The 21,841-nt window shown below is 37.9% G+C and overlaps 1 protein-coding gene and 1 pseudogene across 1 annotated transcript; both read right to left on the reverse strand.

The window, feature by feature from the left end:
* Window positions 1-7,232: 7,232 nt before the first annotated feature.
* Window positions 7,233-8,575, reverse strand: LOC134218110 (inactive hydroxysteroid dehydrogenase-like protein 1; annotated as a pseudogene).
* An 11,638-nt stretch (window positions 8,576-20,213) lies between these two features.
* On the reverse strand, window positions 20,214-21,811 carry LOC134218113 (very-long-chain 3-oxoacyl-CoA reductase-like). The gene is made up of 4 exons (XM_062696980.1): window positions 21,643-21,811; window positions 21,351-21,584; window positions 20,405-20,847; window positions 20,214-20,347 (listed from the first exon to the last, which is right to left on the reverse strand). The coding sequence occupies exons 1-4, from the start codon at window positions 21,785-21,787 to the stop codon at window positions 20,261-20,263; spliced, it is 909 nt and encodes a 302-aa protein (XP_062552964.1). The 5' UTR covers window positions 21,788-21,811; the 3' UTR covers window positions 20,214-20,260.
* Between the last annotated feature and the right edge of the window lie 30 nt (window positions 21,812-21,841).

Here is a 21,841-nt window from a genome sequence, read left to right on the forward strand (position 1 = left end):
GGCATTATCTCCTCTGTCTGCCTTATATTGAACAAATGCATTCATCTAAAGAAGGCATTATATCTTATGTTTGCCTTCTTCTTCTTCTTCTTCTTCTTGGCATTACATCCCCACACTGGAACAGAGCCGCCTCGCAGCTTAGTGTTCATTAAGCACTTCCACAGTTATTAACTGCGAGGTTTCTAAGCCAGGTTACCATTTTTGCATTGCCCAGGGAAGTCGAGACAATTTCCAATCCGAAAATTGTCTAGACCGGCACCGGGAATCGAATCCAGCCACCCTCAGCATGGTCTTGCTTTGTAGCCGCGCTTCTTACCGCACGGCTAAGGAGGGCTCCCGCTTCTCACTTACCATTTCTTACTTTCCTCTTCTCACTTATCACCTTTTACCATTCACGTCTCGCTTTTCATTACTCACGGCTTATTTCTTTAATTTGTGAGAACTGTCTCATTCCCCACTTCTAGTTGTACACGTCATGTAGTTCTTATCACTAACTTCTCATTGCTAACTTTCCACTATTTACTAGCAATCTATTTTTTTTTCCAGTACCGTCGTTCGGGTTGACATAGGGCCCAGAGGATAAGATTGGGCCAAAAACGAAAAATGTTTCCAATCCTCATATCTCAGAAATCTTTTACATAACTAGTTTTTAGATCGATTTTTTAGATATTTTATATAGCAGTTCTGGTTTTGACGTAGAACTACGTCTGTCTTTTCTATATTGGGGTACACTTTGCGATTGCAAAAAATTGAAAAACGTCACGATGAAACGTCCGTTTCTCGATGGATTTTCAATTTTCTTAGACCATTCGATCAAGGAAGAGTCAACGCTTCATACTCAATGTACACTGAAGTCGATTGTTACGCGGTTATTTTTACAGAAATCGTTTTTTCCGCGATTTTTTTTCACGCGAATTTCTGGATTTCCGCGGTTTATTCAGACATATTTTGGGATTTACGCGGTTTTTAACGTTGTTTCAATTTACGCGGCCCATATCCTCCGCGTAAAGACCGACTCTAGTGTGTTACAATACAATATATATAATATTTACTATTAAAAACTTGCTAACAGTTTAGCACTCGGTTTCGGTGATTCAGTCAATCTTGTAAGTGCATCGCAAGCTTCTTCTTCCACAGCACTACATTCCAACTAGAACTTGGCCTGCTTTTCAACTTGGTAATCTATAAGCATTTTTTTAGTTATTAATTAAAAGTTTTTTATGTCTGCCATTGCAGGGATTTTAGCTGGTGCAGTCTGTTTATGCTAGCTTAAATGTGCGTTTTCCTTGGAAAGCTTGGCGGTGTTTGACGGTAGCTTCTTACTCATGTCTATTGATGCCAGTAGAGGGGCTCGGAATTTTCTTCGCTTCTGCAGTTAATGCGTTCTGGTAAACTTTCTTTGGCTCGTTTTTGCTGATTCGTAGGTTTCTGCTGGAATAAACGACGCAATTCACGTGAAGGAATAATAATTATTATCAATAACGCCGTTGACATCCCAGCTTTCGCAATGGGGTTTTCTGTAATGAGCCACCAGGGGTTTAGACTGACTTAGCGACGGGTGGTTATTCTCTGTAGCAGTTTGCGTCGGTGATGGTTGCAGCTGTACACTATTCGCGAAGTCGAAGCAAATTCTGCTCTTCCCTCCTATGGGAAATCCCATTGCTATCTGTCAGAGTTTGAGTGAAACATGGCCGCCATCTCCTCCTCTCTGTTGCTCTACTGTAAAAACTCATAAAGAACTGTCATTATTTGTGTGAAGAATTTTGCTTCGACTTCGCGAATCAGCCAGGGTTGTGTTTTTCAAATTTTGTAATCGATTATCATTTAAATGTAAACCTAACTAATACTAATTCAATGTCAACAATGAAGTTCAATCGGATGTTCGGCATTGTGTGTTGGTGTTATGTAGGAAAATAACTTAAAAAGTAGCATTTACCAGTGCTTCGAATCGAGATACAATTATCGAACGATTTTTACTCTCTAGCGAGTATTTATCATTTGGTAATTTGGATATGTGAACGCTTGAGAATGTTGTTCATCCTCGATTATTTGAAAATTTTATTTTTATCTTCCTTTTCAAATGTTGGTCCAAAAATTATATACATCGCCAGTTTTCGTAATGCTCACTCAATCTCAGGAGCATAGGATAAACAACGAAAGCAGATACAGCTACGTACGCAGAATACAGCTACGTTTCCAGTTCAAATTGCATTTTACAAAATATTGTGTACTTGAGCTAAATATTTTATACTTGTGGACCTTTTCCATATAAAATATGTACTCGTAAGGACATTTCATTCTACAGGTTTTAGGGTAACGGCTGTTTTTTGGACCGGGCTTATATTTTGGACCACCTTGCTAAATTTTGCATTTATATCACACAAAACTAAATAAAACATGCAACATATACATTTTATTGCAAAAAGAAACTATCCATAAGGTATCTCCTACATTTGTTTTATATAAAATATAGCAATTATGAAAAATATTGTCAAGAATTTAATCATTCCTGCTGGATTAGACCAAAATCAAGACGACATTGTAAAATTGAAGTCACCTTTCGAAAGCTGTAAATTTATTTGTACATAGATTTAAAACATGGCAATGATGTTGTTGACTTATTAAAACCTTATTGAAGCAGTTTCATATCTCGAACAAAACATTATAAGTTTAAAACCAGTATTCTGAGGCATGTCCAAAATAGGTTCATTTTAATTGAACCGAACATATTTTCGACATATCTTCTTTTTAAGATCTAGATCTCTTAAACTTTTGTTTTTACCAACCATTTGTTTCTCTAGTATCAAAACATTCATAAATTACTGTTCATACCGCATTTATAAATTACCGATAATTGATGTAAGCCCTAGAAAATGTCTATCAAACCAACATGTAACTGTTTTCATTATTTCCATACGATCGTTTGGAAAAGAATGTGCAATGAGCAAGGAAGAACCGGGTAACAAACTATCAATGACGCAAATGGAACAAATCTGGAAAACTATATAAAAAGATATGGCAGGGTTAGAGTGATCAGGTGCATACATCACGGCCATGGGCCACACGTTTGTTTTGCTTCGATGATGCTGCACCGAGTGGTACTGAATTTGATATTAGCTTCAATACCCTTAGCTGGCAGATATTGTTCTAATCCTTAAAGTGCTTAAAAATGCATTTCTTACAAGAACTTTAAGGATGAAATCGCCGAAAATGCTGGAGATCACTTATTTAATCTAATAGTTACATAACTTTGCAAGCAATACAAAATTATTCGAGTGGTCCAAAATATGTAAGGGGCAGCAGGGACTATGGCCAAGGGCTTGACGACCCCTCCCCATGGCCACTGCGAGTTAGGGGGCTTGCCTAGGATGTGGTGGGGTTTGACAGTGGGCTCTGTTAAACCTCTACAAAAAGCTGCATGTGTCCATAAGCAGGCCCTATCAAACCCAGTCAACACATGAACGTATATGGTGTCGTGTAGGATGCTGGAGTGCAGGCGATAGATGTACTTTTCCACACAACATGTATGTATATCGTCTCCAATTTAGCATCTTGTATTGCACCATGTGCGATTTTATGTAGACTGGGAAGCGAACGTGTGCCGCTCAAAGCGCACAAGCCCAACACGGCACATCAGGATTAATACCAGTGAGATCCTGATTACGGTATACTGGTCAATGCAAGCGACACACACGCGCGCGAAAGTAATGCAAAATAAACGACATGTAAAATGAACGTAAATTTACATTCTTACTTAACGTCAAATAGAGATAAAATAAGGGTTGCTGAATAACATTAGCTTTCCGATTACTATCAATTATTTTCAATTAATTGCATATTATTCGGCAACTCGGCCGTACGAAAACCATTTTTTTGTTAAATATTTTGGCTGTGCATATGCACAGCATATGTTTCGAAATGGACAAATTGATATGAAATTTGCGAAAAAGAATCCACGTGTCTTGGAGGGACTCGAACCCTCAACCTCCTACTCTCTAGATAGGCGTGATAACCCCTACACAACAAGACCACTTAAAGGTCACGTTTGCGGAAAAGCCATCAGAATCCGAGTACCAACCTCCACCGCGGTTAGCTCTCTTTTTGCAAATTGAAGATCTTTCGGATGCTTGATTTGCCCAATCTCCACATTTGCTTTACTGTTGTATATCCACAGCCAAGCGAGTGCACATTGTTTATTAAACGAGAGGATCGCACTCCATGCCCCCAGCAACGGACTGGGCAGGACGGTATAGAATGCGAATTCAATCGCACTCTGCTGTGCCAAAGGCTTGCTTGGCTAAAGCATTTGATGAGTTTGATTGCCTTTACGTAAACGGTCGCGTGTACTCAGACGACTAATGACGGTGAAAGACCGACACTTGATTACAATTAATTGCATATTATTCGGCAACTCGGCCGTACGAAAACCATTTTTTTGTTAAATATTTTGGCTGTGCATATGCACAGCATATGTTTCGAAATGGACAAATTGATATGAAATTTGCGAAAAAGAATCCACGTGTCTTGGAGGGACGCGAACCCTCAACCTCCTACTCTCTAGATAGGCGTGATAACCCCTACACAACAAGACCACTTAAAGGTCACGTTTGCGGAAAAGCCATCAGAATCCGAGTACCAACCTCCACCGCGGTTAGCTCTCTTTTTTGCAAATTGAATATCTTTCGGATGCTTGATTTGCCCAATCTCCACATTTGCTTTACTGTTGTATATCCACAGCCAAGCGAGTGCACATTGTTTATTAAACGAGAGGATCGCACTCCATGCCCCCCATCCCTCCAAGACACGTGGATTCTTTTTCGCAAATTTCATATCAATTTGTCCATTTCGAACATTTCCAAAACATCCAAAACAAACATTCCCTAAACATCCAAGCATCGGCATATCATTCCTATCCTATCATAGATCGGCAAACAAAGTCATCCTCTTCGCTTTCCTTAGTGTGTTGTTGTTTGGTGTGAAATTTTTCATTTCTTCCTAACTGAAACACAATTATGGTAAAAGGCTTAGATCTCTATATTTTCTTTGAATTTCACAAAGCTTAAAGTCAGAAAATATACACAAAATTCAACGAATTCACTCCACTATCACTTCTTTAAACTGCTGTCCAAGACGAACGTGAAGCAATTTGCTTTGTCTAAACAACTGAAATTTTGATTTGGTACAAAAAACAACAACAATAATAGTGAACTGTCATGTTGATTCCATCCGTCAGAGGGTCGAGTTCACTCCGCTCACTTGGTTCACCCATGAATGAATTTTGGTTTCAGAGTTGATTAATTCGTGAGAGATTGAATCGTTCTTTAACTCACTAATGATTTCAAAGCATTTTCAAATCAAAACAATGAGAAGTTGAGTCAGAATGATAATAATCAGCAATGAATTGTAAGATTGTGATTGTGTGATTTACAACTCAGAAGAAGAGCGCATCAAGCGCGAATTAGTCTTAGCGGGATTTCAATCGTAAAAAATCGTGTTCGATTTAATTCAGCTCTGAGTTTTGAGATTTTGATTTTTTACCAACACTGGTCACAAAACGTGTCCTACACGTCATCGGATTTATCTTTTGTCGGTGTGAAAACGTTGATTAGGCTGTAATTGAAGAATTTGCCCGTATCCTCAACACACAGATTCGTTCACTAATAGGTTTCCACCTCATCACTCGCTTCATCTGCTCGCCCATCACTATGAAACCAACTCCATGCTCTGCTTTTTCGCCGCCGCTGTGATAGATGTTATATTTGAATACAGTGTTGGTCGTGGTGTCCACAGCTCTGAATTCACGTTCTCCGGATCAAGGCCATCAGATTTCTTTCATAGCGGCCACGTTCACGCCAACTTTCTGCAGCTCACACGATCCATAAGGATCACTCGTCTAGGTTAATTTAGAGTCCTGACATCCCAGGTACCGAGTTTCCAATCATAGTACTTACTTCGTTGCCAGGTCGATTGTCAAAAATAACGTTTTCTTCAACCGTCTAAGGAGTTCAGCACTCTCCATTCAATTCCACCAATTATTTCGATATCTTTGCAGATACGCATTTCGACCACAACTGTGTGGTCGTCTTCAGTGTCTCGTACTTGACTCGACTTGAGTCAAGCTGTTGTGGTCGAAATACGTATCTGCAAAGATATCGAAATAATTGGTGGAATTAAATGGAGAGTGCTGAACTCGTCTTAGATGGTTGAATACATTCCACTAAAAAGAGCTTAAAATATTTTTTTCTAAACGTTTTCTTTTTCTTCTATTTCCATTTTTCAGTTAGCAACCTTACCGGGGTCGCGTTACCTACATCGCGCTGGTGGGGCTGCCACCTTACGCGATACAGCGTTTCGTTAATCACCCGCTGGGTACCAGGCAGACGCTGTTTAAGCCGCACCTCATGTTGAACAGACGGTAGATCATTTGGTCCAAGCTCCAGGACAATTTGAAGATCTTACAACATCTCATATGCCTGGGTTTAGGCCGTAAGTGGAGAACATTTTATATACTTGGTGGACATATTTGGGCTAATATGGGAGTCGTGATTGATTTGGTACACCTTTTAGCTCCAACTCCAGGAAAACTTGAAGATCTTACTACATCTCATTTACCTGGATTTGAGTCGCAAATGAAATACAAATATTCAAAGAACATACTTGGATTGATATCGCAGCTGAGTACATCATGGAAGCTGTGGTTGATTCGGTAGATCATTTGATTCAACTCTAGGACAATTGAAGATCTTACTACATCTTTTGAGACTTGACTTACTTGCATAAGACGAGTTCGTACAATTCTAATTAAATCGAATCAAATCAAGTACGAGACATTGAAGACTGCCTTGCTGTTGAGGTCAAAATAAATATCTGTCAAAGGTACAATTAAGTGGTGGAATTAAATGGAATTGTACAGACTCGTCTTATAACTTGTTTTTATTTTAGTTTTTTTTTTACAAATTTCATAATTTTACTCGAGGTTTTCTTTTAACATAATATTCTCAAAACCATCTGAGAAGATAGCGGACAGAATTGCCCAGCCGTTTTTAGGTCAAGAGAATACGAACACAAACTAATTAATTGTTAACTAGATGATAATGTGATTCGAGTCAAAGTTTTAAAAACCTATCTCTCGTTGTTGCGACGGTTTGTTGTTGGACGGTCGTCATCAAACAGAAAAAGGCGTTTTAAATAATATGGTTCGAATTATTGCACAATTACGAAAACCACACAGATTTAAATTTAACTCCAATAATTTGTGTGTTTCATTTTTTATGACCACATTACTATTTACATTCTACTGTCGTCATAAATTTCTTCAATTCAATGCAGATGCAATTTTCCTACAAGCTAGTACGCTTTTTACTTTCTTGGTCGTTCATAAAACTCGTCCAGATTACGGCAGCTACCTTTCTTTGCACAAAGAAAGGAAGCAAATTGATGAAAAAATTCTGAAAAGCAGTCCAATCAGTTATCATCTTGAATAACGCTTCATTACTACACTTACCAAAACCTCATGATACCAATGACCAGCAGTAAAATCCATTTTCCCAACCAACCATGTGGCGCAGGCACCAAACTGATACCCATCTGGAATCAGCTTCCCCCCAAAAATAGTCAGCGGGAAAGTGTGCACCAAATTGGTTCGCACGAATCCGGGAACCACCAGTTGACACTCAACGCCAGATCAACGCAGTTCGTGCTGCAAAGCCAACGTGAAGCTGAAACCAAAACTTTTCGACCCCGTGTAGGAGCTGACGTATGGGGCAGGGATGACTGCTGTTTGTGACGAAACGTTGACGATGATCCCCCGTTGAGCTTTCTTCATTTTGGGAAGAACGATGTGCGTCATCATGAGTACTGAAAGAATGTTGACGTTGACAATCTGTAGATGAAACTTGTCCGCGTGGGTTTCAAATAAACCTAACGGTTCTGTGCCGGTTCCAACGTTGTTTACTAAAATTATTGAATGGTTTAGAAAAATACTAATGAATAATAGTTATCGAAGCTACGAACCGAGTATACCAATATCTATACCCTCAAGTTCCTTTCGGATGTTCTTGTAAATGGAATCGCCAATGGAAAAGTCCGCAACGATTAACTTAATATTCACTCCGGTGGCTTTTTGGATTTCTCGACTGACTTTGATGAGTTTTTCCTCCGATCGGGAAATCAGCACCAAATCCATTCCTTTCGCTGCTAAATGTTGGGCGTATCCCTTACCGATGCCGTCCGTTGCTCCCGTAATCACTGAATAGATCATTTGTAAGCACTCGAATAGTATTAACGCGAAACTGAAATTGATTTACCTGCCCATTTTCCATATCGATCGGATAGTGACTTCTTCCGACTTATCGAAAGCTTCAACAAGCTCCATACTATGGCAGCCAACGGAATGATTAGGTTTTCCAGCAGCCAACAAGCAGCGGCATACGCACCGACGATTGACAACAATATTAGCAGAACCATTACGAATGCTAAGGGGTCAAAAACTTCACACTGTGGAAATAACTGCTTTGAAGCATCGGATGAACGCTTCGAATCTTACAACGATTCAAGATGTTATGACTTATTCTAAGCAGCGACGCATTTCTATATTGTTTGTAATGGAAATGTTCCCACATTTAAAACTCTCACTCGGCGAGTAAACGCAAACGTTCGGTACTCGGCGGTAAAGTATTATCATGCATCCACATCTCGTGATCGTAACTGCAATGCAAATCATAAATGCACGTATGATACTGGCCCGAATTCCATTTGCCCGAAAATGTGATCTTATTATGATCTTATTATGAATATTTCAAATCTGATTCATCTTTTCGGGCGAATGGAATTCAAACATCTGTTTATCATTCTGGAGAACAGTATTCGGGCGTTTGTGCTAGAATCGAAATGCACTGTAAAGGATGTCCACGATTAAATTTCAACATACAAGTTGTCCGGAAAAATCGAGTGTTTTCCCCAGCAGGATATATTAACTTTATTCAATTTCACTGCTAAGTTTATGTTTCGCAACATTATCTCAAAATTCTTCCTAAAATTTTGTACATAATCAGACTTTACAAGACTTCGATTACTTCAATTGTGGACCTCGAGCATGAAACCAACCACCACTTTCTTGTAATTTTAACGCAGTCCAAAACATTTTCCGTAATGTTTTCTCCATTGGCGATCGAAACAAAATAACAACTTTCTGTCAAACGAACGATGCGAAAAAATCCGGTTATCAAACTTCGTGTACACATTTTTTTCAAAACTTTTTCTTTCTAGCCCATTTCTTGAAAACATTTCGCCGCATACAAAGTCTCCTAAAGAATGCAAATAATATACCCATTAGGGCAGTTCACATTTCAAAAATGTTCGAAAATTCCAACTCCCATCTGTCTATTAGCATCATTTTGATAATGTAGGAGTCCTGGCAAAATTTCAGGCAATTCGGTGGCCATTTAGGGGTGGCGCGAAGTCAATTTATGTTTATATGGAAATTTGTATGGGAAAAACTTATAATTTATTCAAGTCTCCCTACAACTGTCAAATCGTGATGAATTCAAATAAACATCCCAAACCTCCATTTTTGGAATATATTTGAGCTCAATCAGTGGGTAACTCATTAAATTTGATTAATATTTCCATTGCTACGTTGAGGCTAATTACACCACTTTAGCCATTTATCCCATATTCACACTATCAATAGAACCATTCAATCCACTCATAACTAATGTGTTATCCGGAGGACTCATTTATATAGATTCCAAAAAGGGAGGTTGGGGATGTTTATTTGAATTTATCACGATTTGACAGTTGTAGGGAGACTTGAATAAATTTTAAGTTTTCCCATACAAATTTCCATATAGCATAGCATAGCATAGCATATGTGATTGTACAAATCGTGGGTGGCTATACAATGCTCAATTCAAGCTCCATCCGGAATAAGGGCGAATGTCGCAAGAGAAGACTCTCCTCGTCGACCCCCCCTCCCTTAAACAAAAGTGACAAGCAGCAGATCTCTCTGTGGTTTATCACTTCAGAACGAAAGAAAACAATGCGAACTTGCATTCTGAGGTGATAAACTGCAAAGAAACTCCCTGCCTGTCACTTTCATTCAAATGAGGGGAAGTCGACGAAGAGAACCCTCTCCCGCGACACCCGCCCCCCTACCAGACAGAGCTTGAATTGAGCAATCTACTGTATATTGTCGCAAATTGGTACTTGGGATTAGTACCTTTTCCTATACAGTAGCAGTCCTTACAATCACGGAAGGAAGGGAAGGAATGTCAGTTCAACATCTACTAGTGAAGATGCAGGGAACCCATACTACCTTCATAGATGTCTCGGGAAGGAAAATTTGTGTTAGTGGGAAAGGTGAACAATAGGGAGCTCTATTCGACAATATAGAGCGTTTGTCAATAACAGTATATGCTGCAAAAGTAATTAAATATATTCATCAATTTACTTACGAACCGTCCTAAGGGAAAAACAAAACAAAACACAAAATTTCGGCAAATCGCGCGATCGTTCTGCCGTCCGAAACAAGAGCCAACACGCACTGAACTAATTATTTCCCATACAAATTTCCATATAAACATAAATTGACTTCGCGCCACCCCTAAATGGCCACCGAATTGCCTATAATTTTGCCAGGACTCCTATATTATCAAAATGATGCTAATAGACAGATGGGAGTTGGAATTTTCGAACATTTTTGAAATATGAACTGCCCTAATACCCATACACAACGCTTTCTGTGTGTTGCAATTTTATCGTGAACACCTTTCAGTTAAATGACCTGCGCCTCATAGGTTCACCAACGCTATTTTTCCAGGCTTGTATTTTTTCTGAATGTCTCTCAACAATTAAGTGTAAGGTCGGATTTCAATACACATTTTAAAATGAACGCTGTTTTATAACATTGTTTTTGCTATGATGAGCGCAACGTAGATCATCACTAATGCAGCTAAATCAATGAGCGCTCGTCATGCACGCAATCCTGATCTTGCTGTACCACCCGCGAAAACAATATATAACAAATCGTATCTTCGAATGCTCAATAAGGTAAAATATTTTATTTAGCTTATTTTATTTGCTATCTGCTTTTATTTATGATCTAGGGTAAAGTGCCCAATAGTGGACCCCTAACCAATAGTGGAACCTCCAGCCATTTTTGCATTATTACAGCACAAAGTCAACATTTTCCTATGAAATTCCATCGGGAGAACCTTCCTTACAGTTCTATGATTTGATTACATGCATTGGAAACATTTAATAATTTCTTCTCTAAAATTGGAATTAATCTCGCCAATATCATACCTAAGAGTAACTCAAATCCCTTTGCTTGCATAAATCGATTGAATCATTCCATTTTTCTGAGACCTGCTAATGAAATTGAAGTTATGGTAATTATAAACGAATTGGATGCAAATAAAAGTTGTGGCCCAGATAATTTTCCTACCACAGTCATAAAAAATAATGCAATTAAGTTTGCGAAAATTTTAACATATCTTTTTAATCAAATTTTGGTACAAGGAATTTTTCCACAGTGTCTTAAAGTAGCAAAAGTGACACCTGTATTCAAATCGGGAGATTCATCCGATCCTACTAATTTCAGGCCAATTTCTACCCTATCCGTTTTTAGTAAGGTTTTTGAAAAACTGTTAGTAAACAGATTAGTTAGTTTTATAAATAAACATAATATTTTTTATAAATATCAATACGGGTTTAGAAAGGGGTGCAGTACAACAACAGCGATAGTTGAACTCGTTGATTTTCTGGTCGGAAAAATTGAAAGTAAATGTACGGTTGGTGGCTTATTTATTGACCTCAAAAAAGCCTTTGACACGTTGAATCATGGCATACTTCTGCAAAAGTTGGAACTATATGGAATTCGTGGGGTAGCAAACAACATTATCCGCAGTTATCTATCTGATAGACAACAATATGTGGCCATAGAAGAAACACGAAGTTCATTATGTACTTGCAACATTGGTGTGCCTCAAGGCAGTAATATTGGACCTCTCTTGTTTCTAATTTATATAAATGATCTCGGTAACTTGCCCCTGGAAGGAATACCCAGATTATTTGCGGACGATACTTCTATATTCTATCCAAATCACATCACTCCGGCTATTATTGTTAGTATGAACAATGATTTAAGAATCCTATTGAGTTATTTTAACACAAATTTGTTGTCCCTAAATTTGTCGAAGACAAAATATATGTTGTTTCACTCTCCTAGAAAAAAAATCCCCCCACATTCGAATCCATTTATTGAGCAAACAGTGATCGAACAAGTCACCCAATTTAAATATCTAGGTTTGACGTTTGACCCAATACTTTCTTGGGGCAACCATATAGACAATGTTCAAAGAAAAATTTCTTCATTGTGTGGTATTATGTACCGAGTAAGGCAATTTGTCCCTCGTCATGCACTTCTCAAATTTTACTTTGGATGCATACACACTCACTTTCAATACCTTATTATAGTCTGGGGTCATTCATGCAAATCAAAACTAAAAAAACTTCAAGTTTTACAGAATAGGTGTTTAAAAATAATGTATTCATTACCATTGTTGTACTCAACTTCTCAACTGTACACTGGTTTCTCGCACAACATACTTCCATTAAGAGGTTTATGTGAGTTACAATCATGCTTGTTTATATATGATTTAATTCATAATTCGGATATGCATCACAACCTTGTTTTACCCCCACGAACTCATGAACATAACACTAGACATGCAAATAATTTACTAAGATCTATAGCAATAACTAAACTAGGGCAATCTCGAATATCCTTCTATGGTCCTTCTGTGTATAATAAAATTCCAGAACAATTAAAATCTCTCAACAATCGAGTTTTCTTTAAAACCAGATTGAAACATCACTATAAATCCAAAATCAATGTCTTTTTAAATTAAACGGTATCAACAGCCAGATAATATAACATTATTTAATTATGAATTATCACTCTACAAAATTAATGTTAATGTATAGCAGGTAAATTAGCCAACTTTTTTTTTTTTGTTTTTCCGAATCTGGGATCCCTTCAAAGGAACAAATTTCCACTGGGAATCCCTTGTTTATTAATTTATTAAATTGAATATTTTGTTTTCATCGCTAACTTACACACACCATCTTATTATATGTTTTGTGTTTTGTCTTAATTTTTCTGATGAGTCCACTACCAGGGGGCTCATAACAGAGCTTTTTGGTGTGGGGGTTAGCGGCGGGCTCTTATAAAAAAAAAATGCTATGGAAAGTAAAATTAGATGGTTTTTTACAATTCTATAAAAAATAAACACGAGAGTGTCCATAATATAAATATTTTCTTCTTCTTCATTGGCATTACATCCCCCACTGGGACATTGCCGCCTCGCAGCATAGTGTTCATTAAGCACTTCCACAGTTATTAACTGCTAGGTTTCTAACCCAAGTTACCATTTCTGCATTCGTATATCATGAGGCTAACACGATGATACTTTTATGCCCAGGGAAGTCGAGACAATTTCCAATCCGAAAATTGTCTAGATCGGCACCGGGAATCGAACCCAGCCACCCTCAGCATGGTCTTGCTTTGTAGTCGCGCATCTTACCGCACGGCTAAGGAGGGCCCCAAAATTTAGGAATTTAGGAATATTTGGGTGTCCATAATAGGGAAGAAGAACGTCCCGAAACGGGACATGAAAATCAAATGAAGTGTGGACTATAGGGAAGCAATTTCCTATTATGGACCCCCAAGGGGTCTACTATAGGGCGAATTCAGTTACACCTCAAAACGTTAATTTTGACGAATAACGTCGTGTATTTTGGTGTTTTATGTACCGTCAACTGGGGGGAAGATAATCATTTTTAAGACAAAACATGCAATAACAATGTGTGTTTACATTTTAAATCGAAACAAATATTTTTAAAACATGTACTGCTATACGTTGCAATAATCAACAACTTCAGTTTTCTGAAATGCGTTCGCATTTATTAAAATAAAATTAATTATCACACATTTTTTAAATAATCTGGTTTGGGGTGAAGTTGATCAAGACAGCTCCACTAAAACCATTATGACCTAGTAGTCAAAATACACTAGGTTATCTGTATGAATGTTGAATTTACTACGTAAAGAAGTCTAAGAAGTCAATATTTGAAACGAAAATAGCGTCATTAATGACTATCTCTCTCTTTCTTCCACAAAATACATTTTCATGATTATAATCGAAAAACTCGGATTTCTACCTAGCGGTAACATTACTTGAACGGAGAATATTGTTGACTACCGTTTCATAAAAAAAATTGACACTTTCGACTGACAAATCAAATGATCATCTTCCCCCCAGTTGACGGTATGTATCGAGAAGAGGAGATGCAGAGCTTGTTGTTCGACATCAAGCAGAATTAATATGTTGAAAATTTCAACTTCTTATGACAGGAAGAGCAAAATTCAGCTACTAGGGAGTCCACTATTGGGAATTTTACCCTATTACATGCATTCTTCTCTTAGACTGTTCAGAGTTCGATTAACACTATCATCTTTATTGCTATGCTACATTTTTAGTTATTATTAATCAATACATTCCAATGGCATTTAGTAGTTAAGATTTTTCCGCTGGTTGAAATGCACCATGTAGAAATTATAATGGCACGGCAAATGCTGGGTAACGCGCACCATTGGTACTTCGCGTACCTGACTCCTTAGCCTCTTACCCAGCAATTCCTATCCCTACCTCCTCGTGGCGCTGGACGTGATCCCGACTAGTTAGTCATAAAAAAAAATTATCACAATTGTATCAATATGTGTTACAAATAACAAAACTTGCAATAATTTTGTTATAAATTCTTTGCCAAAGATGGCAGAAATAAAATTTCTTGATTGTCATAACATAATTATAACATAATGTGTTATGTTTATTTCTGCCGAAACAATTGCCTTTTTGGTAGATAGGAATTGGAAAAAAAGTAAGGTACCACCTACCTAGTAAGGTATAACTTGAATCTACTTTCAAAGTTGAACCAGCTGGCCAAAGCTAACCCATCCGTTACCAACCTCCCTATTTGAAAACGAAAATAACATTTTTTTGGCTGTAACTTTTTTGTCTTTCAACATTTTTCTTCGCAACTTTCACCAAAAGAAGCGGAGTTTCAGGGGCTCTATGGATTTTTAGGACTGGCCACTTGATACCGGAGTTATTCCGGTTTTAAAATGGGTGTTAGCTTTTGGCCATATGCCAGCCCGAGCAGCACAAGTCAGACAAAAATGGTTGCAGCAACTTGATTGTGACTAAATCTGGTCACATATGAGTTGCAGCAACCTATGTGAAGCATGTGTGCTGCTAGGGAGAACGCATACTTCGGAAATGATTATTTTAGATATTTTGAATAGAAATGACGCATAAACTATACCAAATTTGATCGGTCCGTAATATGGCCTGTATTCCGGAATCCGGACGTTCCGCCGGAACCTGTTAAGGGGCCACTTTACGGAAATAGGCGAATACCATCATGCGACACATCAAACTTCATAATTTCAAAAGTAATGATATTCAAAGTTAGTTTTGTACTTCCTGGACCGTATTTGAACCGATTGGAACCGGTAAACTGATTTACCGAGTTCCGGTTCAAGGGTCAATTTTGTGAAAGTAAGCAAACCCCATCATGCGGCGTATCAAACTTCTTTTGGTGAAAGTTGCGAAAAAAATGTTGAAAGACAAAAAAGTTACAGCCAAAAAGATTTTTATTTTCGTTTTCAAAAGGGGGTTGGTAACGGAAGGGTTAATTGCCTACATTATGGATAATCATGATCTTTCAAGAACATAATTTGTTATAGTATAAGCTATTTTCATCACTTTTTATGTTACACAACGAGTTATATTTTTGTTCAATTATCTTTTATCTTTTATCGTTTAATGAGAGGGAAAAGCCAGCGGGAGTGGAGTTAAGAATGAATTTCCCTCCTTCTCCCGTGGGCATAAAACCTCTTGTTTTTTCATATCAACAGTTTACAAACCAAATGATACATTCTTGGTGTTTTTGACGTAAACTACGTCTAAGGGGAAGACTCGGATACAGGGTGTATAATGAAAATTTCATAATTGGGGACCGTCACGAAATCGTGTAAGATTTGTATCATTAATAGGTCCTTCATCTTTCAATGGATTTTAAAGATTAATATATCAATCGATTCATAAACTTTCCACCAATTTGCCAGTACTATTGAAACTTTAGAGTATCATCGCTAAACTATTGAAAATTTCAGTTCTTTCATGCATTATGCAACTCCTATGCATGATGTTCCAATCCTTGGTAAATGCCTACTTTTAGGGTATTATCAATTGTTGAACTGGGGTGTATGAATGGGGTGGCCCAGCTGCTAGACAGTGGGGTCTCTACTCCCTCCGGAGTGGGAGATGCTGCTAAAGCTGGGTAGTAGTGTCGGTGGGATAATTCTTTCTCTTCTATATAAAGCGGAATAATTGGTTTAGTGTACTATATTTCGTAGTTTACGTCGAGCGGTCGTGTCTTGTATACAACCCCAAACATTTTTTTTTAAACTAACTTAACTTTAACGATACAATATTGGAACATTTTCCCTACGACTAACTTAACAAAAAACTTGACTTACATAGTGTTGGACAAATATCGACAATATTTTTTTTTTCAATGCAGAACGCGACAAATTAAAATCGAATACACTATAACATTGATTGAAAATTCTACACATACTACTAATCGGTTCATTTTGGCCATAATTTGTACGGGACACAGGAAGACGAATAAAATTGTGGGAATGAAGATCACGACGACGAATATCAATATCTATAAGACGGACTAAACAACCACAGTCAATGTTTGAGAGCAGAAGGTCAGATATAAATGAAGCTTTAGCAACATCACGTCGTAAATACAGCGGTTCAAGTCCAATGAGTTGGCAACGATCCTCGTATCTTGGGAGATTTTGAGGATCGTTCCAAGGCAAGAGACGAAGCGCAAAACGCACAAACTAGCGCTGCACGGTGGAGTAGCTAGAACAAATGACTGGCCAAAAACCCTTTCTCGTTTTTCGAACTTTTGCATAGTATTAAATTTTTAGAATATTCTTCAATATTATCTCCATTATGTGTCATTTAAATTTTTACGTTTGTTCCTTGTTAGTATTAATGACAACGTATCAAAAATCATGTTAATTTGATGGTTTTTAGCGTGCCGTAAGACAAAGATCAGTTACCACTACTGACTAATCTAAACAACACATATAATGTTAGGTTTATAGTACACAAAACATCATTTATAGACTGTCCTAGGACCTCCATGAGTTGAAATGAGTTATATTTAACATTAAGATATTATTTCATAAACCTAAATATCATGGAGTTTTTGACATTTTTTAGCAAACTTCATTATTAAAAAAGTAGAAGTACTCCCTCGTATTCCGCTACGAGATTGTCCACTCATAAAAATATAGGCTTTCATCTTTCTATTGCGGGTTAAAGATCATCCGCACTCGTCCGCAAACGAATTTGCGAGTAACTTCAAAATAGGTTGTTTTCATATTTTCCGCATTGTTTTCAACAGCTTATAGGCAGAAAAATTCCGCAGATAACTTTTTCTGGTTTTCGAGGCATTTGACACATAGACATGATTGAATACAATAGTAACATACTGTGTTTTCTGTTCTTCATTCGTTCATTTGGTAGGCTCAAATGCTGTAGGGCGTTACGGAGCCGATTTTTTAATACAATTTTGTAGCCTAATACTCAAATAATAATGTTAGTTTGGGGCATCTGCTGCTCATTTAAATCTCTACAAAGCATAGCCCATGCTCCATTATCTTTCATCTCCTTTCCACTAACCAATTTTTAGAAAAATCTAAATATCAATTGTATTGAATTTGGCGATTGCATTGACAACAGATATGCAAATCTCGATATAACTTAAATACATCATAGTTGATATTATGTAGACAAGTTGAAGCAAAGAAATAGGGTAAATGATGTATCTTGGACAAGCGCAGGACATTCATTAGAAAATATATCGAGATTGAATAGTATAAACCAATTAAAAACCACTAGGTTCATCCAAATACATAACCTATGATTAGTCTTGCGTCTCCATTACCCAATTTTTGAGTAAATTACGTTTACTAGGTGTAAACTGTGATATTCTGCGAACTGAAATATTTTCTTTTTGGACATCAAATATATAATTTCGACATGGAAAATGAATATATTTTGGACAGAGTCATTTTCTCCTTATTTAAAAATGGCCACCTACAGATCTCAATGGTATGACTTGCCTACAAGTACCCACATTCATTTAAATGCATTTATTTGCTTAACTGACATAGATTAAACCAGAAATTAACATTGTTTCGCAATCTTATCGATATCATTGAAAACAGCCTGAAAGTTGGCAATTAATGGTTCATCCATGTACTGTACATGGGGTGACCAATAAATGTCTGATGCATAAAAACATAACTTCATTTTGGTCACTCCTTTTTCATCCGTCTCAAGTGTATGATAAGCGATTGGAATATGTTAGTATCTCAATTACAATCAAACTTTGGCCGCAGGACCTCAAGATTGCCGTTTGAACCAATTTAAACGTGTTTCAGGTGCATGTTACGAAGAGTCCTATAATGCATGTTCTCCTGCATACTCATGTCCAGCAGGCACTTTGGTAGATAGCTTTACATTTTAGATAATTTTAACGATAAATAATAGTTGATTTGTGAATTCTCATCAGGAGCCGTTAGAGTTGAGGTAAAAGTATGCAATGATCATACTTTCGATAAAAAAAATCCTACACATTATCTAAAATTGATCGAAGAAGCTCAGGCTTGTCCAAAATATGTACATGTCCAAAATATATCATTTACCCTAATATGGGGGATATTGTCGACTGAACCTTTAGTATGCTGTTAAAATTACCTGATACTGTATTGGTCAACTCGGGGATGTATACGGACATTTTCTGCCCGTAATGGAATTTATTCTAACCAGCAGGGTCTATATACCGTAGATACCAAATTGGAAAATTCAAATATGACTTGCGACACATCATACGTCATAATGTTGCGATCAGGAATTTGAATGTGACTTCCGGGAATTGATATGGGCTCACGGTATCCCTATAGGGATGTTTTTTCTGAAAATCATTATCTCTTAAACAATCACTACGCGAAGGTACAAGCTCAACTAAAATGTTGTATCGAGGGATCTAGATTTTTTTTTCTTTATTTTTAGTGCATACTCCATAGAAATAGAAAATTCAACCCGCAAAAAAAGGAATGGAAAAATGAACCCCGATAGAACATCTTATAAATGCACTTGCATGTAAGAGGAAAACCTATACTCTTGTGTGGGGGTTTTGGAGATCCTATTATTTTTAAATAAGTTTCTTTGGAAAAAGACACGTGTCTATCCTGTATGGTCCAACGGCATCTGGAATCTAGTCCCGAAGGACCAATTTTGCGAAAATTCCAAACATGGCTTGCGACATGTTATAAGTAATGTTTGCAATCAGGAATCAAAGTGATTTCGTAATTGATATGACCTTGCCTCCAGTTAGCCGTGCGAGCAGAGGTGGGATTGCCAATCAAAATAGCATTTCAATTCTCAGCCCGGACGATTTTGGGTTGAAACCCATTTCAATGTGGTTTGGTTAAGTCATATCAATTACCGGAAGTCATATTTGAAATTTTGGCAAAAGTTGTCCATCGGGAACGGATTCCGGATGCCCTAGGACCATGTCAATGTGGCCAAGTTAGGCCATATCAGTTCGAATCTCTAATCGCAAAATTATGACGCGATTAAGAAACCGAGTTTACACCACTTTCCAGAGGAGACAAGGGCTGAGAACCTCTATTATAAAGAATTAAAAATAGTCTGCACCACGCATTTATCTATAATTAGTACAATCAATAAGAAGATTAGGCACGTATTGACTAAATCACACCATTACTATAAATCAGTTTAATTTTTCGCACATTGAGCGATGTTAACAATAAGACAAATGATCAGCAAAGGCATAAAAAACCCTTGGCAGCCCATACGTGCCGTGCTCTATATCGTCATAGAATATTATCCCTCACCAGGTGTGGCAGTGACCCCTCGCCCACCAGTAGACCGGGACTCTAGCTATGCCTATGCGTACAGTCGATCCATAATCAAAATCAAATATACTCTATTACTATATTTGAAAAAATTAAGAACATATTGTGTAAGTATTGTTTTATTCATTATTCAATAAACACTCATCAGCTGGAAATGTATTGTTAAATTATTTCTGGAAATGACGATCGCGTACATGAATGAGAGAGCCTGCACAAAACATCCGAAGGAAATAGTTTTCCAAAAGTTATCTGAAATTAGGAAATTTCTTAATATGACCAATAGCAGCTACCCCATTGGAACCTTACCATAATTGAATGTACCCAATAGCCCGCCGTGCAAGCCACTCTACCGATCGTTTTCGTTAGAAATTTCCCATAATTATCCACATCCACGCCAGTAAACGCCAAAAAAGTCCTCGTCACATCTTTCGATAAGACCGTTTTCACGTAGCACGGAGTAACGGTTTGGCATTCGACTCCAAAGGGGCGCAACTCCTCATGCAGCGCCTGGCTGAAGCTCAGCATGAACGCCTTCGAAGCTGCGTACATCAACACGGCGGGTACAGGAAAAAATGCGAGGCCGGAAGAGATGTTGATGACCAATCCACGGTGGCGCCGTTTCATCTGCGGCAGCACAATTCGGCTCATCATGACGGCTCCGTTGATGTTGACATTGACCAAACGCTCATGGGATTCGCAGTCGATTGTGTCGATGTATGCCGGATCATGAGCCGTGCCGACGTTGTTGACTGTTTGAAGCGAGAATACGAAATGACCGTGTTATAGCGTTTACCTTCCATTTGCAAGGAAAGATGATATTATTTCAATATTATTTCGAAAATGACTATGAAATAATATTGTCAATGAGCAACAAAGGTCGTGCGTCCAATGAAGTGTGATTCTCCAAGATCGATCTCCTAGTTTAAGAGAGAATGCAGAATCAGTAAAACCGAATGAAGGTTGATTTCGCCGCGTAAGACAAATAACATTCGAGATAAATCTTGTCTCATTATTTCCTTTTGAAAATCAGCCTCATCGGACATTACGTTGAAAAGCTATGTCCAAAGTACCTTTTTCACAACACGAACGGGAAAACTCACTTTTTTAGCACTTACTCTCAACCGATTAGATCGAAAGTAGGTTCAGTACATATGCGGACAAAGAAACATAACCATCTATGAATGTTTCTATTTCTTTTCTCTTCTTATATGGTGGTTAAGTGGGTTACGATTTCGCAACTGGATTTACATACCAAGGATTCCTATCTCCATATCAGCAAGATTTTCTTCGATGAAGCTGTACATTTGAAATCCTTTCGAAAAATCCACAGCAATTTTTCTAACCTCGACGCCGTACTTCTCCTGAATTTCCTTCGTAACCTGCTCCAGCTTAATATCCGGTAAAGCCAGCACTGCAACGTTCAGCCCTTGGCTTGCGAAGAAAGTTGAATATTGGCGACCAATTCCATCCGATCCACCAGTGACAACTGCAATGCAAAATATAAAAATACTACGCCGAATGGTTGAATTCTTGCCGAAACAAACCGGCCCATTTTCCATATCGAAGCACGTAGTCAACCCCTTCGGTGCGTTCCTTCCATAGGTTCCAGCAGAGCTCGAAAAGCGATTTAAAAGTGTCGTAGCTCCACATCAAAAGCGCATAGATTCCAACCAGCGAAAGCACTTCCATCGCGGTACCTGTTTAGTGACTGAACTATTGAGACGTTGCGAACTGGCAATACGT

Source organism: Armigeres subalbatus, chromosome 2 (genome assembly GCF_024139115.2).
Source record: "Armigeres subalbatus isolate Guangzhou_Male chromosome 2, GZ_Asu_2, whole genome shotgun sequence".
Classification (NCBI taxonomy): Eukaryota; Metazoa; Arthropoda; class Insecta; order Diptera; family Culicidae; genus Armigeres; species Armigeres subalbatus.